Genomic DNA, 27809 nt, shown 5'->3' on the forward strand with positions numbered 1-27809 from the left:
CCACCACAGGGAGACCTTGGGGGCTCTTCAGCCACCCTGGAATGGTCATTGCTGAATCTGGGCACCTGATTTTCTGAGCACTGCAGCACAAAAGGGAGTTGTTCTCCTGGGCCCACACTGGAGTGGGCCAGTGGACAAAGCCCAGGGGACTCAGACTGAGGAGATGGAAGGAGGCAAGTGCTGGGTACAAGGCAGAGCCTGCTGGCCTCTGCAGGTAGCACATACTCCTTGAAAGGCTGCTGACCTCCTCCTGCACTGCAAAGGTATGGATTCTCCAACCTTCGTCCTGGGGAGGGCAAAGGGAAGCAGCAGTCTGGGGAGGTTAAGTCAGTGTATGAATCAAACCTTTTATGAGAAGCTTCAGCCTCCTCTGAAGCCCCTTCTGGGTGTTCTACCACCTCCTTTCCTAGAGAAGACCACAGCTAAGCTTGAAAAAGCATTTTCCATGTAAGGCTAGCCTAGAATCAAATCACTTGATTGTCAAATATGTAGTCCCCAAAAGAAAAGCAATGAAAATTCCATGCATAAGTTACTCTATTGTTTTGACATAGCATTTAATAGAAGGTTTCTGTAAACTCATTACAGAGGCAACTTTTAGTAGTGATAGGCAAAAGACGACTTTCCCACTTATACCCTGCTCCCAGAAGCAGAGTTCCATGCTTCCAGCTCCTGAAGAATCTTTCCTTCTACACCAGCACAAAGTTCAGGCAACACCATCAGCTTCACTTAACAGATGAGATGCAGAAACGCCCACGTCCCAGAGCTATCCTGAGCTCTCAGGGAATGCAAAGGCACCGTGGTGCTTTTCTGCAAAGTCCATGTCCTCGAGGAAAACTGAACTGACGTGACTTTTTAAAGGCTTCTTAGACAATCTGCTCAAGGCCATGTGGGAATAGAGTAGGAAACTGAGCAGAACTCCTACCCACCAGCTACGCTGCAGGGCCTGGTTACTGATCACCCCCACACAGGTGCCTGCTTGTTTGTCTCTCAGCCGTCTCATGATTTCATGTGCAAGCACTGATACTCCACCCACTTGGAACATCATCTTCCCAAGCCCACATTTACAGTGATCTCTGCTGCATTTCTGTTCTATCCATGATTACAAAAAACTACGATGAAAAACCAGGCAAAATAGTTCAAGCACACAGTGCTTTACTAATACTTTGCTGTTAGTCAAAGAAACAAGCAAAATATCTGCACTGAAAATGTCATATGGGTAAAATGATCATTTTTGTGGTGTGCAGCAGGGACCTTTCATGTGCACACAGCAAAAGGCACTGCCATACCTCAAAGTTCAGAATGCAGTTTAAACAGCTGAAACTGGCTAACATGAGTAAAGACATAACAGAAAACAAAAATGCTGCACAGAGGTATAAATCCCTATAAAGCCAAATAATAATAAGAGAATCTGAGTACCTTTCTAAGAGCCCTCCATTGCACTTGCTCCAGAGTGAAGGCATTCTGCACACCCAGGCTAAAAGGAGCAAAACAGTTGCTGCATTGCAGAACCCTGGGTTTCCAGTGTTTGCTTGCTTACAAAAAGCAGTTCATACTTTGCTGTTTTCTCCCGTGCATATTAATGCAAGCAATCCGGCTTTCACTGCCCTGCAGACCTGACACACCTACCAGAGCAGCTATGTTCAATTTATCTTCCATGGCTCTTTTTTTAATTTCTTGCCTTCATCCCTTATTTATGTATTCTCCACTGAAACTGCAGAGTCCCCTAGTCACCCTAATTCCTGGCTGTGCTGCCCTAAGTACCAACAGAACAGCTCTACTGCTGATCCCAAACACACCAAAATTACAGAGCTACAGAAGAAACAACAGGCTAGGGCAAAACCTGGATACTCAGTACAGCTCCTATACATTCCCACCTAAAGCACAAAATCCATACAGTGCAACATAAAGAACAAGTGGGAAGAATCTCGGTTCTTTCATAGTTACAGCTTTTACAGAAGACTCTGTCATTTCCAGATTAATGTTTGATGAAGCAAACAGCCTTTGCACAACCTCAAATCTTCCTCTGTCAGCGAGAGTGGCCACCAAAGGACTGCTCAGTGCCACGGTGCCATCGGCTGAAGCGACGTTAGGCTGTATTCATGAGAGAGAGCAAAAGACAGAGACATTAAAACATTTTCCAAGCACTGCTGTTCCTGCCATCACACAGCTCAGTTCTTTCATACAAAACCACCAGAGAGCTGACAAGGCAGCAGCAAAAGGTCAAGATTCCCTTTACTATTAGCCCTGACAAGTACAACATACTGATCCAGAACCAAAGCACGCTTTGCCAAAGCAAAGAACTATGGCACACTTTAAGGAAAAACATCTCTCCTACTGTGTCATTCCCCGAGTTCAACTCTCACTGCACATCACACTTACCTATCACACTGAGCAAACAGCAGAACTCCCATTGCCCCTACGTATTTAAAGAATTCTCTTATTGTTTTTGTAAGTGACTTTAAAAAAGGTTTAAAAAAATCACAGAATCATAGAATGGTTTGGGTTGGAAGGGACCTTAAAAGATCATTCAGTTCCAGTCCCCCTACCACTTTTCACTAGTCCAGGTTATTCAAAGCCCTATCCAACCTGGCCTTGAACACTTCCAGGGATGGGGCATCCACAACTTGTCTGGGAAATTGCAGTGGTTCCAGTGTCTCACCATGTTCATAGTAAAGAGTTCCTTCCCAGCATCTGATCTAAACCTACCCTCCTTCAGTTGGAATCCAGTCCTCCTTGTCCTGTCACTGCATGCTCTCATAAGATGTCTCTGTCTTTTTTGTAAGCTTCCTTCAGGTACTGGGAGGCTGCAATTAGGTCACTCCAAAGCTTTCTCTTCTCAAGGCTGAACAAATCCAATTCTCTTATTCTTTCCTCACAGGAGAGGTGCTCCATTACTCTAATGCCCTGCACCATTCCTTCAGCAGTTTCAATAAATGGCCTCAGAGTTTTGAGACTTCAGGGTTTGCCAAGGCTCAAGCACTGTTGCTATCATAGCGAAATTTCTGTTTCCCAAGGAGAGGTAATTATTCTTACTGACACTTTAAAACAGTGAGACTATTAGAAAAATAAAACTGGAGCTTAAGTTACAATTTTCTTTTGCTCACAAGCCAAGAAATCTCCCAAATACAGCAATGTTCAGAAGTTAGGTATCCACCTGCAGTGCTTCACTTGTCATGTCAGACTCTGACCTTGGCTAAGCACTGCCTCCAGCTGAAATTCCCACTGCAGCTTGACATCTCCTCCTTCACTGGGGAGGAACATGGCCGAGGACACAGCCACTCCTGCTGCTGTGCCCACGAGCCACAGTGATGTTGTACTATATTAGGAACAGCAAAAGCATGACACAGACTCTCTAGCAGGGTTGCACAAGAGAGCAAGTTTTATTCTTCCAGATCTTCTTTTATAGACAGTTCCGAGAAGGTCCGAAAGGTAAAACTCTCACTGGTCATGAAACCAACGCATCACCATCATTGGACAATTAGGGAACACCATCCCTTGACTGTTTCTTGCAAGTAAACAAGGATCCAAACAACACCTGCAAAGGTTCTTTGCCTTCTCTAAGGACTGTTTGGATTCCTCCTTATGATTTCTCAGACCAGAGTGAGAAGGTTGTGTGACTTAGTTTCACACAGGCTCAAGCTAATGCCTGAAGTCTGAAAATCTCTTATTTTGAGATTATTTGACCATTGTCAGTTCCCACATGGTCCCATCTCCATTACTCACCAAACAACATAAGACAGGAACAACCTGAAGATCACAGCAGGCACGCAGCAGGACAAGAGTGTCATCAGGCAGCTCTGTGAGGGACATATTCACAAGCAAAGTGAGAATGAAAATAAACCTGCACCAGAACTGACTGCTGTTCCAGGAGCTTTGTCAGGGAGCTAACAGGTCCTCATCATCTGGATCTTTGGAAGAAGTTGATCCAGCCCCTTTCCTGCCAGCATCATAGAATGAGATGGGCAAAGGGTCTGACTATCTCCATCCTTGAGAAAAGGCACTTGTAGAAAAGGGGGTTTCCTCCCCATCATCTTTGCCTCCTCCCTAAGTATCTCTCCAGTGTTTAACTCTGAGTCTGCAGGCTGGGTTAATTACTTAGGCCTTGAATAAACCAAGAACCTATGCTCCCAAAATCTTTATGAGGTGCTAACTTCTGCAAAGCACAATTTGAGAGGAATGGCATAGCTGAGACTGCCCTGGGGCTGGGAGAAGGACTAACTGATCCCTGTGGTGCCCTTCAACTCTGTAACAAAAAGGCTGTAATTCGTACCACAGGCAACAGGCATAAAAAAGCTTTTGAATCTACATCCAGCTACACCTATGCCTGGACTTTAGCGGCAGAAATTATGTCCAAAGTCAGGTAATAATGCAACACACTCAATTAACTGTGCCCTGCTGTTAATGGCATCTGACAATTGTTACCACATCAGCAGGTTTCTGTTTTCTATTTCTTTTCTCTCTCCACAAATGAGTTATGCTCCCCCACCTGGGTCCTGTGCATATATGGATGCACACTGACATTTTGCAGCACAGTGCCACAATTTACACTGGACTTCCCTTCGTTATCTTAATGTCAGGAAATTCTTTATATACAAGAGAGAAGACAAAAATCCAGGGAAGTCTGTCTTGGACTTTGCAGGTAGCTTTTAATTAACACTGTGGTGCCAGCTAGATTGTGAGGATGGCATTTGTTTGACATTTATGTTTAATCTCCTGTTTCAGCAGCTGCAACACAACCCTCTAATTGCAGTGTCTCTGTGTTAAAATCATTTTTGCTAAATTTAGTTTGCACTTGAACAATACACGCTGTTACACAGGAGACAACACCTAATTTGTAATTCTCAGCATTTAGGCGGGAAGGACTCTGGCATACAATAAGTACAGAAATTAGCTTGCCAAACTGCAAATGCTCACACTCAGCAGAAGCAAAGTTGAGCAGTCTTGGGGGAATGTGTAATTTACACACAAAATCTGTCAGTGACTGAGGGCTGAATTTAATTCACAGCCAGGAATGCTAAGCATAGTATAACAAACCCATAAAAAGGGAACAGAAAAATTTATGTTCATGCAGCTCACCAACTGCTCAAGGAAAGCCATAAAAGCTTTAACATGGAGGGAGCTTCTAAAAGGAAAATAAAATTTTAAAAAGGGCTTTTCACAACATACCAGATATAGCACTGATAAGAAGGTGAGCAGCTGAGAAAAGTTCTTCATCCTTAGGCTGATATTTCTGCAGCAGCTCACTCTGTAAACTGCACCCTGAAAGCTGCAAGAAGTCAAAGAGGTCTCTTTGCTGTTCAAGCTTTAACTCCTCCAGATCTGGCTTGTCTCCTGTGCATATATCATCAAACTGAAAGCAAAAGAATAAGCAAAACTACTTGAAAAGACAAAAATTCAATCAAAAGAGAATGCTAGTGCTATTCTGAAATTACTTCAAGGAAGCAATCCAAAAGTTCTTCATCTTACCATGTCCCCCAGGGCAGTCACCATTTCTTCATGGAGCAAGAGTTCACAAAGGGCTTTATATAAAGCTCTTCGCTTGTCTTCCGGAAGCTTCACAAAGGGCTGGAACTGGGTCTTCAACCGTGACAGATCTTCCCCAAGAAAGCAGTGGAAAATAAAACTAAGTATTTCTACACAAATACCAGTCAAAACAGATAACATTTTTCTGTATGTTTCAAAAGCTTATTTATCACCACACCTCAACATCCTGATTTCCACCAGCACAAGTGCAAGGCTTGAACAGATCTGATTTTATTTCCTAAGGAGCCAATGAAACCTCAATTCAAACGTTAAGAAACAAGAACTGCTACCAAGAATCAACATTTTGGTGTAGAGTATTTTTAATATTTTCAAAGTCAATACTTCAGTGTTAACCAAGTAACTACATCTTAAGTCTCCCACTTCAAAGTTTATCTCCAGAGAATGCTCATTTATATGGCAGAATGAAGAATACTCATTAAGTACAAGGGAGTGCTCTGCATTAATTTTCTCACAATTCAACTATGATACTGAAGTTAAATCTTTTGTGACATCAAATTACCACTTTGCTAAAAAAAACCTGAAGCTTTCAAATCAATAATGCCAACTGGAAGGTTGGAATGTTTTTTTTTTCCCACATTCCAAAAATGTGAGCATACAAGTGTTCTTAAATTTGTTTAAAAGAAATTTTCCTTCATGTCACTCCAGTCAAGAATCATGATCTGTTTAAAGATGTCCTTTATAACTAAAAAATTACTTCACTAGGGGAAAAAAAAAAGTCCAGCCACAAGCAGCTATTTTGTTTATCTGATGCAATTGTATGAATTTGTCTATACAAAGAGCAGAAAATTAAATGTACTTCCAAATTCTTTAGTAAAAACAATTTTTTTTAGCTTTTTCATTTTCCAAGAGACAGCAGAGGTTGGATTATTTATAGAAATCTCCAAGCCTTTTAAGCAAGAAAAGCAAATAGGTATGTCAAGCTAAAAAAAATACAATAGTGGCATATCATTCTTTCACAAGTGCTTTTTATATATTGTTTATTGAACAGCCATTAACCAAGGGTGAAACTTAGAGACAAGAGAGGTGATATCCATCAGCAGAACCAGCTGTAAGAACTCCACCAAGAACTGATGAAAAGCACAGTGTGTTCTGAGGCCGACTGGTTTTCCCTTTTTTCGTTCCACCAGTAATATTCCTGCCTCTTCTTTCCACATTCCTACAATAAAAACTTGTACCTGGGCCATTATACCAATTAACAAACCTCCATTTAAACCACATTTTGATTTTCTCAGTTATAAAGCTTCTCAGAAAATAATGAGGCCAAGTGAAGGCAAGGGAGATGTCTGTTTTTGAGACTTAACCTGTAACTGAGAAGCTTCACTGAGAGTATTTTTCAAACCAGGAGAAGCTATTTTCAGTGACCCTTTCTGAATGAAACAATGTATCATCACTAAACTTGCAGAGGTTATCTAGAATGTAAAAGAGCTGTCATAAACATCTGACTTTTTAAGATGATATTTTTGACAGATGGATTCAGAATGTTCATGGGAAAGAGTCCAGTGCATTCACTCATTGCAAACTGATTTTTTATATTCTTTCAGTGCATTCCCCCAAGAGTTCCTGATAAGAGCTACTGAAATGAACTAACGAGATTTCTTACTTACTATTGTACCAGATTATTTCTGCTTATCAGGTTATTTAATTCACTGTAATATAATCATGTAAAGCATTTCTGGTAATACCTTGTTTCAATATACTTATAGAAGCATCACTGGGAACGAGGTTTTTAGCCCCAGAGTACATCTCATTATCAACAGCATCTGGCTGATAGAAGAACGAAGCATCTCTGAATTGAAATGAATGGGGATAAGCTGAGCCTTCTGTGCTTTCTTTTTCAAAACCTCCTTGCTGTTCATCTAGCAGACAGAACTCTGTAATTAGAAATTCAACCAAAAACAATAATTAATAAAATACACAAGCAATTACTGAATGAGATGATAGCTTGTATTTTCTATTGTTCTCGCATGTCATTTCTCCATGTCTTATCTCTTCCAGATGGAGAGAATGCCAGCGGCTGCTGTGCATGTGAATTATTGAGCATTCCTGCAGCCCTGATGTTTGGTACAGTGTGTACAGACTGAAGACCTGTGGTGCAGCTGCCTCCTACAGAATGTGACACCAGCTCCTGTGAACTAAGTTGATGTAGACAGAAAACAACATGAAAACTTCCCACTGACACTGTAAACCAGAATGCTGCATACAGGAGATGCAGGTAGGAATTCTTGATGTTTTCACAGAATCACAAAATATGCTGAGTTGGAAGGGCCCCTCAAGGATCATCACATCCAACTCCTGGCCCTGCACAGCACCATCCCCAAGAATCACACTATGTGCCTCAGAGTGCTGTCCAAAGACTTCTTGAGCTCTGTCAGATTGATGTTGTGACCATTTCCCTGGGGAGCTGTTCCAATGCCCAACCACCCACTGGGGGAAGAACCTTTTCCTGATAGCCAGTCTAAACCTCCCCTTACACAACTTCAGGCCATTCCTTGTTGCTGGTCACCACAGAGAAGAGACCAGCATCTGCCCCTCCTCTTCCCCTCAGGAGGAAGCAGTAACTGCAATGAGGTCTCCCCTCAGTCTCCTCTCCAGGCTGAGCAGACCAAGTGACCTCAGCTGCTCCTTGTACGGCTTCCCACTGAGGCCCTTCACCATCTTTGCTGCCCTTCTTTGGGTACCCCTCTGAGAGTTTTCTTACATTCTGGCACCCAAAACTGCCCCCAGCACTCGAGGTGAGGCTGCCCCAGCTCAGAGCAGAGCAGGACAATCCCCTCCCTTGCCTGGCTGGCCATGCTGGGCCTGATACCCCCCAGGACAGAGTTGGCCCTCCTGGCTGCCAGGGCACTGCTGAATCATGTTTATCTTGCCATCAACCAGGACCCTCAGGTCCCTTTATACAGCACTGCTCTCCAGCCTCCCATTCCCCACTCTGTATACTTTCTACCCACTAAGAGACGTGCTGTAATGCAGGCAACAGGATCCACTCATGAAGGACACATGAAAGTACTCTCTGAGATTTGTAAGAACTCTTGAGAGTCCTTTACAGAGTTTCTATTGGTCAAGGCACTGACAGACTCCTCTTTCTCAGCCAAGCCACACACAGGAGACTTCTGAGAGTCTCTAAAGGACATCACCCAGGGATGTTTCCTAATATAATCGCTCTGTCTCTCTTCAGTAACTTCACAGAGGAAATAACATGCCCTGGCTGGGTTATTCTTTCTGCCTCATCTTCATGACAAGCACTGGCCAACCTCACCCAAACAGGAGTGTCCTCATCCTGCCATCCCAATGCCCCCAGCCTGATGAAGTTAAGGGCTTCCTGGAAGGAACAGGGAGCCTTCATAAGAGTTATGCTGCGAAATCTGGAGTATCAAGTTCTGTGCTCATGTGTCCATCGCTGTGCCCTAAAGATGCAGAATACAGTCAAAGCCCTATACATATTCTGATCCTCTTTTGCAAGATTCGAGTACCCAAGGCACTCTGCAACCGGTCTGAGGAAAACACAGGCAGGCTAGCAAGAGAAACTCCATTTTAAAGTAATACCTGACAGCAAAGAGAAAAAAATTAACTAATCAAGCACAGTGCTCACATGTACCAGGCATAAAGCCTAAATATAACCTTTCTGCAGTTGTAAGCATCTGTCTCACTAAATTAAGGACATTCAAAGCAGATGAGAAAGCATGGAGAGTACTCCATCAGCAAAAAGCTTTTTCAAAGGAAAAGCAGACAAAGAAATTCCTGCCATAGAGAAAGAAAGACGACAGACCTTTATGCTTGCATAACCTTTCACAGAGGAGAAGAAGCTGCAGAGGAGCAAGCAATTAACACAAGCTAAGGACTTCCCAAAGCAACAAGACTCTGGACAGCAGCTGAGGCACCACAAGGCCAGCTCACTCATGTTACTGTCATTGAAAATAACAAGGCTTTCACATGAACCCTGAGGAGGAAGATTGTGCTAATAAACTGCCTCCCCTCCTGAGGCAAAATGATGTTAATAAGGGAAACCAAACTTTTCAAATGATGTTGTTAAATCCTGCAATAGGACTCAATTTACAGGAAAACACAGGACTCAAAATTTTGTATTAAGAGGGCTGTTAATTAATTCTGTATTGAATTCTATTACATTCATCAATGACAAACCTCCAACAGTGCAGTTAGAGCTTGTTAGTTACTCAGAAATGTTAACAAAAATGCAAGAAAACCAGAGATGATCAATGAAAACAATCAAAGAGACTCCTTTATGAGGAAAAGTGGATATACTGGGACTGTTTGATTTACAGACATTTAAGAAAAAGCAAACCGCACACATATAGCAATGAACAGAACAAAGCAAATCAGCTGGATGCTTTTATATCCCCTGCTTTGTAAAGCAAGAACAAGAGGCATTTCAGCACAACTTTAGAGGCACAAAACTGCAAAGCCTTAAGGAGAAACAGCTTTTACATGGAGTGGAAAATTAGCCTGTAGAAATCAAACAGAATGATTACAGGAAAGCACAATGGTAAATGGATCAGAAAAGGATTAGATCCCCCTTCTTTTTTAAAATTTATTTATTTATAAAAATATCCAAATATGTCCAGTCACATTAGTCAGAACATTTAAAAGAAAATTTGTATACCATTCTTCCTAACAGAATAACACAGGTACTAGCAGTGGCAAAGAAAAAGAAACAATAAAAAGCTTACATGCATCTTACTTCGTAATTATCTGTGAAGAGAATCCCATTAGGTTACACCTGCTACTGGTCACTTTCAGTCTCACAAGAAAGAACCACATTAGTCCTTGGGTTTAACTTCAAAGGCTATTTCTATTTCCATAAACAGACACTGATCCCTGCTGCTCAGACAGTAATAAGCTGAAGTTTAAGCTCCACCATACTTACTCTTGCTGGCAAAGCCCTAATTTTGTTGTCAGTTCCTCCCCTTTACCTTCTCAGTGACACTCAGGCAAGGGAAAACAGCACAAATTAAAAAAGAAAAGAGGCATGACATAGGTTGTTTAAGATAAAACACGAAACAAACGGTGTTAGTTTTGAAGCTTAAAAAGATGTTAATATTAAAATATGAAAAAAAAAGGTGGAAAAAGAAGCAGAAGTAGAAAAAGAGCAGAGAAATACAGATAATTAACAAGACCCATGTATTCTTAGCTAGCAGGACATCATAATTCCATGTAGAAATTATCTAAGTAGGCTATCAGCTATATACCTATGTAGTCAGACAGCCTTAATTGCACCTCATTACTCTGAATTACAGTTCTATTATAACCATGATGTCAAGATCCTCTGCTACTATCTCTGTGTTCAGTCTACATCAGAGCAATTCCACTTTTCAGAAACTTTTTACAGGTTACATAATATTTACTTCTATTCCTGAGCCTACAGACTTCATTAATATCAGAAAAGAAGATGGATGATGGAGAGTTAATCTTCTGCATTTCTCATCCAAGTAAAGCACATCCTGGATTGAAATCTCAGCTGTACTCCAATTATTTCTTCAATGTATCTCCTGTTCCTCCCCACATCAGTCCTTCCCAACTTCCAGCTCCACTATCTGATTTTATTCCTCTTTGCATAACATCCCCTGAAATCTCCTTTAGGTCTGTGAGTTTAAATGAGGATAAACAAGAAAGAAAAACCCAAGCAATTGTGCAAAGCAGCGATACAACTACCTCCAAAGACAATTTTGACGTTTTTTTTAACCTGAAAGATACTCAACCTGACATAAGTAAAGCATGACCAGAAAACATGACAAGGGCATTCGTGCAACCATTCTGAGGGCAATCTTTAAACAAAAGTCCAGTCCTATATGTATGATTCTGCTCTTAATGACTGTTGTCTAAACATTCCTGGTTGATGGTTGATTTACACTCAGGTCACTCTCTGCAAGAGGTGAAGGGAATAGCCCAGGCCAAGGGCCGGCTGGCTGGAAGCAAAATTGCAGCAAAAGACTAGGACGATAAATCCAAGAGGATCAGTAACATGCCCTTGCAGTTATTGAAGTTTGCTACATACTGGGCTGTACTGACAAGGCTGTAGCTGGTGGATTGATGGAACTGAATTTTCAGTTTGGGAAAGTGCATTCAGAGCGCTGTGTCCAGTTTTGGACTCTTGAGTACAAGCCCCCCATTCATAGCCTAGAGCAATCTAATAAACAGCAGATATTAAGGAAAAAAAAAGTTCACCACCATGGTGGTCAAACATGGTAACTGTCCAGAGGAGTGATGGAATCTCTGTTTCTGGAGATAAATCAAAACTTTATAATAGACAAGGATATGAGCAATCTGATCTAACGCTGAATTTTGATCTAAATTCAAAAGTTGGCCCTGCCTTAAGCAGAGGGTCGAGCTACATGATCTCCTGTGGTTCCCTGAAACCTAAGTCATTCTGAGTTTACAGTGCATTCAAGAAAGTGAAAAAGCATTACTAAATCAGAGTTTTAAATTACTAAATCAGCATTTCTAGCACAAATAACTATCAAGGCAAAGGACACCACACAACATAATCACCTTCATGCACACAGAAACGTAACAATCACTGTCTGACAAACAGCTTTGTCCACAGCTCAACTGTGTGCCACAAAAACCAAGCTTTTCACTTACCAAACTGGCCATTGTGCTTTATAAACAGTTCAATTACACCATAGGCAATAGTGGTTGCAGGAGGAATTTCAAGGATCACACTAGAATCTTTCATCAGAGTCCCATTTTCACTTACTGAAACCTACAAGACAGATTTATTCACCATTTATCTGATTCAGCTACTGCACAGTTTAAACATGTAATTAAGGTGAAAAATATGGAAGAAGAATATGCTTTATGCCCCATGATGTCTCATCAAACTGTTACACATTACATCTGGCATCTAAGAAAGGAACTAGATAAAGAGTGAGGTAGAAACACAATGCCAAGAGCAGCTCTCATGCTCTTAGCTCCCCTGTCCTAGCACAAAGTTGAGCTCCAGGTGCAGCCTTTGCCACACATGAAGCACCATGTCACTTGGAAATGGGCACCCACTTCAGTGTCCTGCCTTGCCCAAGTCTACTGTGACATTTCTTTTGCCAGCTGGAGGCTGGTACCAGGAAGGTGGCATTTGCAAAGAGAGTTGTAATACTGCAACTCCTGGATTCCTGCAACTGGAGACACACTCTACACAGAAGTGATTCATCTCATTTTTAAAGGAAACCAAAACTTGCAATGAATGTGCATGTTTTGACTTTGCTAATTCCTTCTCAATCCATAGGCAATTTTTCAGATAGCCTCATAATCTCTCAGTTAATCTCTACTCCCATGATTGAAAACAAATAGTTTCCCAATAAATATGTGCACTCAGTAGACACTGCAACCATTTGTGATGAATGATTACTTGGCTTTTCAAATAAATTTGATTCAGAAATGCATTTTGCTATTCAACTTGCAATGAATTGTTTTAGGTTTTCTTCATGTTCTGCTGTAGGCAGGAATCTACAGAGAAATGGAATCACAATTTGATAGTATTGATGGAAACTACTTTCCAGGCTCATATAAAAATATGGCATCTTTTGCCAGAAAAGCAATGGAAAAAACATTTTACCATACAGAATTTTCAAAACCAAGAACTGCAGTTTGTTCAGCACATTAAGAAAGCATGAAAAATACTCTGAACCTCATTTGGAGAAATAATTTCTTCCCTGATAACGTGCAAGTGTTCTGTTCCTTGCTGATTTTCAGTAACTTTTACCTTCACAGTTTTTGCAGTGCATCCCATCACACCACTGACTTTTTCTTCTGTCTGGATATGTTCGGATATCGTACACCTCTGAGTTGTGATTATCTTTTCTCTCAAGATGCACAGCACTTCACGTTTTCTTTCTATTACTTGTTGCAGTAAACTATTGCTTAGATCTATTGTCCTGAAAAAGAAAATACACCATTAACAATACTATAATTGTGATAAAAAAAACAAATCCACAACCAACCATATTTTCTTAATTGCTTGAAGAAGCTTTTATTGTAAAAAAATATTTTTGTGGTTTCTGTATGAGCAGCCTCCTCAAAATTATGGTCCTCTTTTGTTATATGGCAGCAGTAAATATCTGTATTCCACAATAAGTCCTCACATACATATTGAATTCTCGATTCCCTACTTGACTCTTGGTTTCCCTGAGCAAAAATGGAAGTTGTCCAGATCCTTTCTAAGCAAAGAGGGAATTAAAGGCAACTTTAAGCTTCCTGAGTAATACAAAACCAACCAGTCAGGCTCTTGGACACTGGACTGAATCCTCTCCTACTGTGAGCTTGTTCTGACATTGCCATGGCAGGGGGTGCTGGCTGGGGGACACAAAGACAGCAATGCCTCAGTGTCAACCCTCACTGCTTGCTACAGATCTGTTTCAGTGCTCACTTAAATCCCCAACAGGCTGAGTGGGATCAGCACTGACCAACTATTTCAAAGGACTGAATGAGAAAACACAGATCTCATTGATTTTGAGACTGGGGATTAGTGAAAGAAACCCACCTGGTTCAAAGTCCAGTGTTATTCATTGGTATAGACTCAAAATTTAAGATTGGTGACCAGGACTGTCACAGCCAAAAGGAAAACTAACTGTGGGGAGGAGCTCAAAACTTTAGCCCAGGCACCAACTTAATACTCCACAGCATAATTCAGCATCTGTTTAAATTCTGCTGAAAATAATTCTAACATTAGGTTCTTCTTAAAATGAGCAGAAGACAGAAACTGAACTCCCAGAAACAATACAGGAGGTTTATTTTCTAAGAAAATGTTACAAAATCCACTTCCTTGTCTTTTGAGATGTTAAAAGACTTTCTGGTATAAGTTAAAGCAACTTCTTAACTGTATTTAATTGATTAAAATTTGTCAATTATATTATACTTTTGCAAAATATTCACTGGAGGTCCTCAAATGAGATGATATATTTTTTATGAACAGGTAATCTAGCAAAACTGTTGGAATATTAAAGGATCACTACACCTGACTCAAATTATTCGGTCTTTTCTCCTCCCTTTTATTGTAAATGGCTATTCATGGAGCTAAATGGCAATTTCCCAAAAATGTGACAGAAAGACATGTCTGACTCCAATTCATTTAAATCAAGATATCTCCACTTTTAATTAAAAAGTTTTAGATTTATTAGATTCTGGAGTTTTGAATTTATTCAGTCTGTGTAAGTCTGAAGTCAGCTGGGGTTTTTATTGAATTAAAAATATCCTCGGGCAATTTTTGATCTTTGGAGAGCTACATGCTTATATGAAAGTTCAATCAGTTGGAATGAACTGTCTGAAAACCTTAAAGTTGATTGTTTAGACAAGGGAAACAAAATACCTCTGAAGCAATGCAGCAGTCACTAGAAAAGCATCCCCAAACATTCCTGATATTATTAATAGAACTTTTTTTTCTTTTGGTGCATAGTCATGCTTTATGCTTGGAATGCAATGAACCTTTGGATTAAGCAAATATTGAAGAAATGTCAAGCTACCACAAACATCACTGTTCTGAACCAGAGTCATTAGTTACAGTCTATCAAGCCTATCATATACTTCACAATAATTATTTATGTTTCTAAAGTGGTATGTTACACGTCTTGAAAATACAAATTAACGTACTAAGTACTTGCAGCTTTAACATTTGACCTAGGGAGCCATAGGGGGAAAAATACAATGAAGAAGCACAAAAGCAATTTGTCATTTTCTTTCATGTGTATTTTTTGACTGTTTAAGAGGATGGAAAACTTGCTCAATCTCCCCAAAATTTAGAGGAAAAATCCCTCTCAAACCATCAAAGGTAGAAAAATACCTGCTAAATAAAGATTTGCTGTTTCTGAGTAAGTGTTAATTGAAGAAGCATACAGAATATGACCTAATTCTATGCAAATGAATAACCAAAATAATTCAAGAGACCTTTTCTTCCATCTGCTTCTACAGTATTCTGCCCAAGGTGGGATTGGCTCAGACCCTGTCACGTTCCTTTGCATCTGAGGATGCTTTGAGGTCCAGATGCAGAAGTAGCAGCAGAGTGGCAGAGCAGAAGTGTCAGAAGACATCATTAACTTGCAGAGAGGGGCAGTGAACAAATCCTGGAGGCAAGGCTGGAGGAGCTGCTGCAGCAGCACTGAGGGCTGTGGAGTGACACTGACACACAGGGACACACAGCTACCTGCTGCAGCAGCACTCCCCAGGCAGGGCCCAGAGGTGACCTGGGATCCCCTGCACAAGCTGAATGTGTGCCAGAGCTACTGCCACAGCCCCAAGGTTCAAATCACTTCAGTGGCAAGTCACTTTACATTTTTTCCATTGTAAAGCCATCAGAAATGTTCTCCTCTCTAAACTCAGTAAGTTTAGTGAGCTCCAGTTCAAACACAGAGCCCTACCCACAGCTACAGAAACCTTTTCTTCCAGGATAGCACAGCTAAGTGTTCTCTTCTAGACTTCTGGTACTGAACTTTCTATCATAAAACAGAACTCTAGGGTTGCATGTGGGCACATCGTGGCTGATTACTGGTGCAATAATAATTTTGCCTGTTGAAGGCAAAATATTCTGCTCTCCTCAGCAACTCAAACAGCAGATGACACGAGGAAAGTACCCAGCTTATCTAAATTATCATTGAAAACAGTCATCAAGACCAAACCACAACAGGGTTAAAGTTTGACAGTCAGAGCAGGACTTCAAGTATTGCAGGGCAATGGCCACTGAGTCTATGACTGTATTTTTGCAAGAACTGAACTTACTTGCCAGCATAACACTAAATATAAGAAAATGTCTGAATAACGTAAGATGGCCAAGTTAAATCCCTGAGAATACATGCATGCAAGGACCATGAATTGCATTGCACTTTTTTTATTTTACAGGTCCTGTTTCAGAGCTTTTATTTTTGCTCTACAACTATGGCTCTTACCATCTCTTTCAGTCTGTACTGTACAAAAGCCCCCACCAACCCTGTGCCATTTGTACTACATCACCATTACCTATCCTACCCCAAGGAGCTGAGTTGAAGCACTCAAAAATAACACCATAGAAAATATAATGAGATGTTGGTTTGCCAAGACCCATTATCAACACACAGAGTATAAGCCTGTACAAATAAAAATTATTTAAAAGATAAAAATTATGGGGTTTTGCTTGATTGTTTGTTCTGTTTAAACAACCTTCCTGAGGTCAATGATTTACTATGCTGGAAGCTTTATGGGTCAAACATGTACATAAAATAATTTATTTGAATTTAAATGACTCCACACTTAACTAGATTAAACACTTTTACTCTCCTGTAATGCAAAGACTTTCACCTTTATTCAGTATTTTTCTTCTTGCACTAGGAAAGCAGTAGACAATAGAGGCACAAAGGCAATTTGCTGCAGACTAGAATCAGAAAAGAAGAGAAAGGCAGAAACCAAATAAAGACAAGAAAAAACAGACAACACCTGGCAACATAACAGGCTCTCACAATTGAAGTAGAGAACACAAGTCTGCTCTAAACCCCACTGCTGAGACTCAGGGTCTTTTCTTTAGGCAAGGAATTTGACCTAATTTCCTACAAAGGAGAGGCCATAGGACTATTTTTCCTGTCTAACCATCTCAGTAACCCACCCACAAATCCTCAAAGCAAGGTGCCTGTCAATTTCCTACAAATACCAAGAAGAATGGGTATTGCTGTGAGTACTCTCCATCCTCACATTGAAATCAGCACTGCTGCCTGTCTGCACAAATTTTCACTGGTCCAAACTACTTACAGGTAAAAAAACTTTTCATTCCTGTACTGGGCAATGTCACCTCAATATATCTCCTCTCCCAGCTGCAGAGATGCAGGCAGCCTCACAGCCTCTTCTCCACTTCATTTATTATGTGCAACAGTCTGATGTCTTCCATACAAATACTCCTTGTTGCAAGTGAGAGCCTTCACCCAGCTTTTTTCCTGCTTTAATAGAGATCTCTAGATGACTGTCAGACAGTAAAATCTACCAGACCTCACTCTGCCATTTTCCACCAAGCACAGATGCATATTTCTTTTGTTAATCCATTTCAAATATAACCTCTCTGACCTATTTCTTACAGAACACAGCATCTGCAACAGTCAGCTTATTGATCACATTTTACTATTTTCCCTGCAGAATAACCTGACACGTACTTCACAGAACATCTTCCCTAAGAATACCAGAGACTTCTAAGATTGCAAGTGACAGGTAGTTTTTCTATTTTCTATTTGACATGCTCCTTATTTTTTAAATCACAGGCACACACAATTGCTTTTATTCAATCCCGTCTCACAACACTTTCTGACTTCGTATTACCTCATGTAGCAGCTTAGGTAGAAAACTGAATGGTTTTCTCATCATCCTTATAAATGCTCAAGGAGTTTTAAACAATAAATCACAAAATTGTCTGAATTTCCACTGTACTTAGATTAAGATTAGACATTTATTTTTGTCTCAGTATGGACAATAATATGCAGTTTCATTAATTCAACTAAAGTGCAATATGCAACAGTAGGAAAGTATCTTTCGGCCATGCCCAAGTGTGCTGCTAAAAACACAGCTCTTTTCCTAATATGCTAATCATAGAGTTAGGGATCATTCACACAAAATGATGGAAGTATGACAGGCAATTTTTTCTGCAGCTGATGTGAACTGACTGACTGCTATCACTGTTCTCTCAGAATCTCTCTTTCAACCACCCTCCATGACTTTTAGTGAAATGGTAAAAACAAAAAAGCAAATTTGTTAATATATGAGAAGTACAGAGATTATAACAACCTCATAATCCTTTTTACTGGAGGGAAGAAGACAGAACAGTTAGGGTTGGACAGTCATCTGGTCTCACCTCCTTGCTTTAGCAGGGCCACCCAGAGCAGTCTGCCTAGGATTATGTCTCCAAGGTGGGGAACTCCACAGCCTCCTCAGGCAACCTGAGCTCAGTCACCCTCACAGTGAAAAAGTTTCCTGATGTTCAGACAGAGCCTCCTGTGTCTCAGATTGTGCCTATTGCTTTCTGCTCTGTCTCTGGGCACCACTGAAAAGTGGCTCATCCAGCCCATACTTGAATTTCTCTAAGAGGACCTTATGGCAGACAGTACTGAAAGCCTTAAAATAGAAGATGGAATATACTCTTAAATCCATAGGAATCCAAGTGAGCTAAAGGCACAGGACTCTGCCCCAAATCATGTATGTATCACTATGTTACATGCTCTGTGAAATAGCAAGCACTATGTAATACAAAATCAAAATAACATAAAGGGAAATATGCCAAGTTTGTGTATCTAAAACTATCGTTTAACTTCATTTTAGCATATTATGTTAATAAGTAGTTCTGCAGTTACAGTGTCACTGCTTCTGCAAACCAGGAAGCATCTCATCCCACATCCTTCAGCTGTCACCCTTTTTCAATGCAGCACCTGGAATCTAATTAAAAGAACAAAGAAAAAGGATTCTCCTTCAGAAGGTTCACCTAAGAAGTGACAGGAAACCGATTTGCTGCCACTGAGCACCTTCAGCTTGCTCAATGCTGAAGAGTCACATGACTTATTTTAAAAGGCACATCAGCTTTGACTTTTTTGAGTTAACTGCTACTAATCTACAACTTTGACTTAATCAGCCTAATACAAGAAAATTTTAAAAATGCAACTTAACTAGGTTATATATGTGAAATAATAAATGAAGTAGCGATTGATCAAACAAGCACAAGCACCACATGTCGTTAAATTACATCAAGAACAGCTTGCTGCCTTGCATTTCACAAGGCTTGACAGGTAAACATGTTCTTATAAGTACTGCAATGCTTTGCATCCAAAAATCACTAACTTGTAGCCATCAGCACTCCACATAATACTCATGTATACTCAACAAGATGAAAGTTTGAAGCTCGGACACAATCAATCATAAATCATAGAATATTTATGAACAAATAAGTTGAATTTCATCTGTAAGGCACTGCCAACAGTTTCCAGTGAGCCTCTGCATTATACTGGAGAAAAAAATAAAAATTCTGCTATCCTCATCATTTTCAGCGACCTGGCAGAAGGCAGACTGACTTGGTTTCAATTATACACTGTGCATCATAAGCTTTAATAAGCTATGAGCATCTATTTTATGAACTAAGATCTAGTGCCTTGCATAAAGTGGCACACACATCAGCTTCAGTTACAGTTACACAGAGATCAGTGTAGAGCTACTGATTTTCAAAACTCAAAAGAAAGTAACATTAGTTACATAAAGATTGTAACTAACTCCAAGACCTTCAGATTTGCTGGGGGGGGGGGGATTCTTTTTTTGTGAATTGAATAGGTAACTTCAAGTAAAAGCTTACTGATCCTAAATCAAAGTTACTCTAGTTTGTTTCTCCGTAAGATTCTATCTAGTGCTAGAAAAAAGACTCTAAATCTTGACTGACACTATTTTCCTGATACTAGATTAATTTTACAGGCTTGGAGCACACATTTAGCCCAGTATTTTCTGCTTTTAATAAGGCATTCAGTACATAGAGAGCAAGAAGCCTTATTAGAATAAATTTGTTGACTTGTGAATGCTCACAATAAAAAGAATACCAGCCATTTGTTCCCATGAAAATGGAGAATTGATTATTCCTAGAACATCAGTGTATCTAAAGCAAATTTACAATGCTTCTGACAACTTCTGCACTGATAGCAAAAACCTATCATCTTTATCTTCAGAGCATCAGCAAAGGCTATTTAAATTCATAACAGCCCCTGCTACAGATCTAGAGTACAATGCTGTCACAAATGATCTCCCATGAGTCACGACCTGCAATAAAGAATAGACCCCTGACAGGTCAGCTGGTTGCCAAATAGGCTTTGGACCATGCCACTCTCATTGCAACATTAAAGAGATCTGACTTCAGAGTAGGGCAGGAAGTGAGGAAGCGCTGCATATCTTGTAAAATAAAGAATATGCTCCCCCTCAGTTAATAGTGTCTAACAGGAAGTAATAGATCTGTATTTTCCTCAGCTAGGAGAATATGCCTTGACTATGCTTGCTCACCTTTGCTATTACTTTAACTTTAAATAATCCCATTTTCTAGCATGGTCACTCACACACACAATATTACAAAGCCTGCTTACAAGAACATTAGCAGTTCTGAATGCAATTTCCATATTCAATGCCCCAGTAACACAGAGAACTAATTCTCTTTTTTTTCCAGATTGTTACCTCAGTACAGTCCCCCAAAGAAGGGAGAATTTGGCTCTTGTCCCAGGTGGTAATTCATGCAAATACATAAAATGAAATTACAGAAATGTTTTTAAAACAAGGAAGGGAAAAGTATGACTAAGAAAATTTCAAAATACGGAAAATTTAATTTTTGTATATATGATTTATCATGAATATGAAAACTTAAAAATAATTTTCAAACTGTGGCAACACTACAAAATCAATTGGTCAGTGATTGCAGCTGGCCCAAGTCTTTTCAGCTCAGTAATCTCTCCTGGCCACTACAACACCCACATTAGAAACATACCTGTCCTTGACATCTTTCATAAGCTGCTGCAAGTCAATCTCCTGCTTCCTCAGGTTTCCAAATGAGGACTGGTTTTCCACGTAGCCCTTCCCCCCAGCTCCCAGGCTGACTTTCACAAATGATGCTTCAATACTTCCTTGAACAAAATCTTCAAACTTCCCCATATATTTTGCAAAGTCAGACTCCACAATAACTAGGAAAGCAATAACAGTAATTTCTGTGAAGAAAAGTGCTGAAACCATCCTTAAGTGATTGGAGGAAGAGACACTTAAAAGAAAATATGAGAAGTTAATGAAGGCAAGGAACAGTACGAAGAGGTAAATAATAAAATTTGCATCTCTACAACTCTTGCATCTTCTCTCTTCATGTTTTCACCATCTTTCCTCTACTACCTTTTGTATTTTGCCATTTTTGGAAAACATAAGGTGACTGAAGTGCTGAACTCAGACACTATGAAATATTTATAAAGAATGACTGAAAGTTATTTCAGTTACAAAGAAAACTACAAAGCAGACCTGCTTGTACAATGGTGCCAGTATTTTGACACGTCCCATCACAGGCCTGTCCCAAAACCAACAGAAAAATCTAACTGGTTTAAAATAATTCTGAATTTTATATACCTAAAAACCTCAGAACTGACTCAGAATCAGCTAATTTTCCAAGTCAGCTATAATTAATATCTTAGGTTAGGGAATGATCTATTTTCCTATATGGAATTATGACATGTCCAGAAATATGGGATTCCACCTCATTAATCTTAAAACATGGCTGGGACTGTTATAGTTGGATGAAGAAAAACTACAAGGGTCAACCTTTTTTACCAGTCTGTGCAAGACAAACAGAATGGGTGGTGAAATTCACTGGGCCTGGCCTGGAAGCATTCCCTGGGCTATTAACTCCAACAAGACATTTTTCACTGCTTTTGACCTGGAGCATAGTACAGTTTCACAATACTATCACATACAACCCCCTATAATATTCTAGGAATATTCCTGTGGCTGCAGACAGCATTGTTATTAAACAGTACAAATGAACAGCCTGACAACCTTCAGCACTCAATACTCAGGCAAAACTTTCTTCTTTTTTTAACCAACTTTTATTACTACCAGTTTTAGTTACATAAATGGACAAGTGGGAAAAGACCCATTCATCTCATTCCCATGGATGGAGGATTTCTTCAGAGCACTCCTCTGAAAGAAGCCCTCTAATAACTAATTGAGAATAATAACAAAACAGATTAGGGATTGTACTGTTTTTATCTGCACTAATAGTGCTGCCCGAGTATGGATTTACCTGGTTTTATTGGTTTGTCTTCAGTAAGCACATCACTCAGGGTGACTGTCAAGAAATGATACTTGGGTTTCTGCCAGCACCAGAATTTCCTCCTCTTCGTAACTAAGCTCAAAAGCTGCAGCTTGTCTGATGCATTCAGGTGGGAGACAGGGATCAAGTCACCTCCACTGCCAGTTTCTCTCACAAAATTCTTCGTTGCTTTTGCAAACATTGTAAGGAATCAATTAAAGCCTGAAAGAATACATCTATTTTCAAACAACTACAGTTGGAAAGTATAAATATTTACATTATCATTTTAAGAAGTTCTTCACAGAATTGGTATCAGCAAAGGAACACCGTAGTGTTTTCACCTTATCTTCTCCACTCAGAGCTGGGAAGGAGTTCAAATCACTTGTCCCAGTGTAAGTTTTCTCAGTAACTAATAAAAGAATTCTAGTTAAAAGGAACATTCACAGGTTATTAATCTGTTAGGGAGGAAAAATTTAGACAGCTTACCTGAAATTCTATGAAAAAGCATCTACTAATGAACACCCTGTTGAGACGAGCTGCGATGAGGAGAGCACTCAGGCAATGGCAGAGGATTTCTGCCTCCCTACAGGATCCTTCTTTTATTACTAACATAAAACTTACTCCACATAAGGCAATTAGGTATTACTCACACAAATGATCTTTTTAATAGGGAGTAAACACATGGAGGGATAATAACAACTGTTCCATAAAAATGATACAAATATGTGAGCTGGCATCTTTGTTACTAAGTTTTGTTTCTGCACTACACCCCTGGAAAGTTGAAAGTTCCAATTATTTTTTTTTATTTATGAACTCATTTTACCTTCAATGCTTTCCAATTTTCTATTTTTCATTTGCATAACTACACCTAAATTGAACATACATTATTTGCAACCATTATTCACAACTGTTATTGATATCCTCTGCACAATTACATACATTATCTTACTGTGGCTTTGCAATGATTTTAATTAAAAGTTACCAGCATCTCTTATCATGTAAGGTTTTTCTTATCCCCAGGAATGTATTTCACTCTATTTACAAGGAACATTTTCCAGTAAGGGAGACTGGCTAAAGTCACAGAAGAAATGGTAAAAATGACCATTCACAGGTGCTAAACACACAATTCTAATAAATCAATATTTGAGCTTTTTGAAGAATCTAATCTTTCTAGTTTTTCAACTCTGTGTTATCTGAGCTAATGATATCTCCAGAATTTAATCAGTTGTTTGTTTTTATTTAATCCAGCAGCATTCCTTTAAGTCCCCCAGCTGACAATGACTGGAAAGTTCAGCTAAGATCATAAGACATCTCAGCTGGATATAAACACTTTCACAATTAATTACCTGTCTTGCTCCACACAGATTTTAGATTCATCATTTACAAACACAGGCCAGAGTAAGATAGAACAGAATTCAAACAAAAACCGATATTTCAGTGAGCATTCAGGATTATTGACAGAAAATGGAAACCTGAATAGAGTTTATTAGTGCTTGGACCACAGGCTCCGTATTTCTGTATTAGGAAAAAAAAGCCTTTTTGCAGATGCAAACTTACCTTTTCATTAGTTTTTCCCAAATTTCATTTCACATATTCCACACAGTATTTAACAATTCATGAGGAGGTATTTACCTCCTCATGAATCCTCTATGGCCTAGTCTGTGTAACAAATAAAGGGTGTTTTCCAACAACACCTGCATCAAAAGGATTTGAGCAATGTCTACGTGTCAAAGTCACATAAGATTTTACTGAAGAGTCTTCTGGGGCTTTCACTGTAACTGCAGCTGCAGCAAACCCTGCAGCACCACCTCAGCTGTGGGCACTGGGAGTATTTCCACTGACCTTCTTGTTCTCTGACCCTTTCCTAAACTGAACTCAGACTGACTTTTTGCATTCTTATATGTCTCCTCCTTAATTTCCCTGGTTTTAATCTCAGTGAGAACACTTTTAACAGAATAAAGTAATGCAGATCCACTGCAGCAGAAAAAAAACCAACAACAACAAAACTCAAATAAAACTTCAAACCAAGACTAGTTTCTTTTATCCACAGGACTTCTTTTGCAGTAGTCTATATTTTGCAAACAGACAGATGACTGATTTGTTATGTAGGGGATCACCAAGAAAATTCTCACTGCCTGTATTAGCTGCTTTTGCCCAGCATAACCTTCTACAAACATTTCTGTACTTCAAGTATTTCATGACTGCTCAATCACCCTGATCCCCTTGCTGCATAGTCACCTCACATGGGCATGGTCTCTGGAAAAAAAAAAAAAAAAGCCACCAATTTCTAAGTTTATCATAAAACAAATTGCAAAACCAGGTCCTAATATCTGGCATTCTTACAAACTCACTAAATCTCATGAGAGGAACCAATGCAGCTTCCAATTCACAGTGTTTTGCCTTCACTTGCCATCACTGCTCTTGACTAGGAAAAGGAACATGAAGGGAAGAGGACAGAGTGCCTTTGAGGATGAACAAGACTCACCAGGCAGGAGAGATGGGGCAGTTTTCAGCCTCAGAATGATGGCAATGTCTCCCACACTTTGCTGTGCTGGTAATGTTTTTGCAGGGAGCATATTTTGCTGATGTAGGTACACCTGCAAATCAAGAATATTCTATCCAAATTCCTGCTTATTTCTCTTTGGATATAGCACCTTTTGACAATGCCTCCCAAATACCTCGCTTCACTACTTCCTAGAACAAAGCCACAGAGCAATTATGCCCCTAGCCAATATCAAGGAGTTAATACAGCCACAAGGCTCAACAGCATCCTGACCAAATGGACATGGAGTGGTTACAGACTCAGCATTAAGAAAACTCTTTCTTGGGAGCTTCTTCCTCTGGAAATTTTAATAGAGCTGTGCTTAGTTTGACAGCAAGGCATCATGCTGGTAGGAAATGCCTGCCAGAGTGAATTCACTTTTGCAGATTGATAGCTAAGCACGAAAGCAGAACAGGAAGGAGGAATACCTTCCATGCCTACTTAAAAATCTAAAATTAGCCCAAACCTGTGCTACAGGAGGATTATTTAATGGCAAGGATGAGATCAAATAAAGATAATGAAACCAATTTTACTGTTTACCTAAACAAACAAATCTCACCCTGCTTCTTTGCTTTGTAGCTCCCTAACCTAGTATAGTGGGACATTAAATCCAAAGCAACATTATATGAGCAATCAGGTTTTGCCTCTGTCAGTGTAAAAGAAACCAAACAGATGCCTGGTATTTCTTACATTCTGTATCTTTCACTTTTTTTTTTTTTTTTTTTTAATAATATAACATAAGATTACACAGCACACTGGGCACAGGACACAGGGACAACTGGATTGCCAAATGCCAGCACACCCCTTCCTACAATCCAAGTTGTACGGAAACACAATGCCTGAAGGCCAAAGAGGAGCTTCAGTGCTGGAAGAGCTGTTAGGCATTAACCATGTGTAGGAGAGGTAATGGCCTTGGAATGCTAAAGGAGTACGAGTCTGCATCGGAAGGGAACTGGGGCATGGAAGTGAGGACATGCACGTTAGAAGTCTTATTAAACAACGTTACAGTTATCTTCACCTCCTTTCTAGGTAATTAAACTTTAAAAGGAAAAAAAGCTCACCCATAACAGCTAATACACAAAGCCTAGCAAAGCTGCCCACACAATGCATTACAGTCCTTGAACGCACGTGGTCCCCAAAAACACACCCAAAAGATTTTAGCCTTGGGTGAAGCCCTCTATTTGCTCCTCGAGGACTCTGCGGCACGTGCCTCCACAGACCGCTGCCGCAGCCTCGGGCACCCCGAAGAGATGCGGCGCCTTTCCCCGGCCTTGGGCGCCGTCCTGCGGGGTGCGAGCGCCGTGGGAAGGCCCCGCGCTGCCGCGGCGCTGGGTGCGCAGCCCCGCCCGCCTCTCCGGCACCGGCTCGGCCAGGGGAGCATCGCCCCGCCGTGCCGCGGCTGAGAGCACCGCACGGCCATGCGGCCATTCCGCTGCTCCCGGGGCGGGAAGGACAGCGGGGCGCGGCCCGGAGGCCGCAGCGGCTGCTCATGCCCCGCGGAAGGGCGGGGTGGCAGCGGCTGGGGGCGGCGGGCACGGCCGGGCCGTACCACCGCCCCGGGCCCGCTCCCGTACTCACGGCATTCCCGGCGCTCCCCGCCGCCGCCACCGGGGATGCGGCGCACTCCGCCCGCGGGGCGTGACGAGCCCGCCGCGCCCCGGCGAAGCTCAGCGAGCAGCTCCCGCAGCAGCGGGGGCTCCGTGCCGGCAGCGGCTCGGCGGGGGGGGCGCAGGCCCCGCCCGGGTGCCCGGGCCGAGCGGGAGCCGCGCCCGGGGCGCCTCCGCCATGTTGAGGCGCGGAGCCGCCGCCCAGCACAGGGCAGCAGGCGGGGGCCGGGGCGCGGCCCTGCGAACCCTCGGGGTGGCTTCTGCCTGCCTCGCCATCCCGCCCATCTGCCCGAGCTCCCTCGGGCGCTGACCGTCCTGCCGTGAGGGCTGGAACGAAGGGCTGCAGGTGTTCCTCTGCGTGGGGCTGAGGCCCAGCACAGGCCCCCGGCGGCAGGTCTGGGTGTGGGACAGCCCTGTGAGCGGGGCGCTGGAGAATTCCCACTGGGCTGGGGCAGACGGTTTTGTATGGCTGCACCCTGACAGATAACAGTGGCAGCTGCCTTTCCCTCCAAGTAGCTGCCTGGCAGCGATGTTCTGTGACACGAGTGATAAGGATATCTTTGTGACAGCCTCTCAAGCCCGGCTCGTGGTCGCAAGTGCATGGGGCCAGTGCGAAGTCCGCTGCAGGCAACAGCCCTGCCAGGATTTTGGCTGCGAGTTTGCGACTCTGGGTTGGCGCTCCGGGCCTTGTGAAGCCGCCGTGGCCTGAACGGGAGCTCTCAAGTCAAGGCCCCCAGTCCACGAATCCAGCACTGTGGAAAATGAGAAGTGTGGTCAGTAGAGCCTGGGACAGGTTCATGAACCACAGTGTGAAATACTGAGCACTGTCACAGTATCTCAGCTGTTTGAAAAGACCACAGTGAAAAAACTTGGTTGTTTATGATGCCAGAGGAATGATCCAGTGAGAAACTGATGAGTCTGCAGAAACCCAGAGTAACTTTCTCACGATAATAAATATAAAATAAATCTTTTTTGAGTGAACCATGTCACAGGTTGGGTACTTCCCTTGTGGTTTGAACAGAGGGCATTTGAGGCTGGCGGTAAAGGCACAAATGTCACATCACCAGACCTTAATGGGCTAACACCCTGACTTCGGAACAAAGGGAAGGTGATAGCTTAATGTCTTTAAATGAACACTCCTGGGTGAAAGTTATCAGTAAATGCACACAGCTAAAGTAAATCCATTTCTTCCATTTAGCTACATGTAATATCCAAACCTTCCAATGTATTTCAGCTGATTTTAATCCATCACTCCTTTCTGATTTCCCCAAGTGACATCCTTATTGATTGAAGGATGAAACAGATCTCTCTTTTTGTGGTTGCACTTGATTACAGAAATTTGAACAAATAGTCAGAATGC

The 27809-nt window shown here is 41.3% G+C and overlaps 1 protein-coding gene across 6 annotated transcripts; it reads right to left on the reverse strand.

Moving 5' to 3' along the window:
* Positions 1 to 525: 525 nt before the first annotated feature.
* GSDME (gasdermin E) lies at positions 526 to 26867 on the reverse strand. Of its 6 annotated transcripts, XR_004495807.1 has the most exons (12): positions 26761 to 26867; positions 24786 to 24897; positions 22292 to 22489; positions 20999 to 21191; positions 13259 to 13430; positions 12142 to 12262; positions 7227 to 7415; positions 5467 to 5594; positions 5167 to 5350; positions 3724 to 3797; positions 2707 to 3002; positions 1988 to 2091 (listed from the first exon to the last, which is right to left on the reverse strand). XR_004495807.1 is itself a non-coding variant. In XM_015617746.3 (11 exons), the coding sequence occupies exons 2-11, from the start codon at positions 24874 to 24876 to the stop codon at positions 1861 to 1863; spliced, it is 1581 nt and encodes a 526-aa protein (XP_015473232.2). In that variant the 5' UTR covers positions 24877 to 24897; positions 26761 to 26867; the 3' UTR covers positions 526 to 1860. The 6 variants fall into 6 exon arrangements, 5 of the variants coding, with proteins under 5 accessions (XP_015473232.2, XP_015473234.1, XP_015473235.1 ...); XM_015617746.3 differs by lacking the exon at positions 2707 to 3002 and having other exon boundaries at positions 526 to 2091; XM_015617748.2 differs by lacking the exons at positions 2707 to 3002; positions 26761 to 26867 and adding an exon at positions 26421 to 26507 and having other exon boundaries at positions 526 to 2091.
* Positions 26868 to 27809: the final 942 nt, after the last annotated feature.

This window comes from Parus major, chromosome 2 (genome assembly GCF_001522545.3).
Source record: "Parus major isolate Abel chromosome 2, Parus_major1.1, whole genome shotgun sequence".
NCBI lineage: Eukaryota > Metazoa > Chordata > Aves > Passeriformes > Paridae > Parus > Parus major.

Bases quoted from the DNA above. Each gene is read 5' to 3' on its own strand.
- GSDME (XM_015617746.3), bottom strand. From the start codon at position 24,876: ATGCTCCCTGCAAAAACATTACCAGCACAGCAAAGTGTGGGAGACATT. The intron at 22,490-24,785 runs GTGAGTCTTGTT...TGTTTGCAAAAG, and splicing joins TGCCCCATCTCTCCTGCCTG to CAACGAAGAATTTTGTGAGA. The intron at 5,595-7,226 runs GTATTACCAGAA...TTCTTGGGGAAG, and splicing joins TATAAGTATATTGAAACAAG to ATCTGTCACGGTTGAAGACC.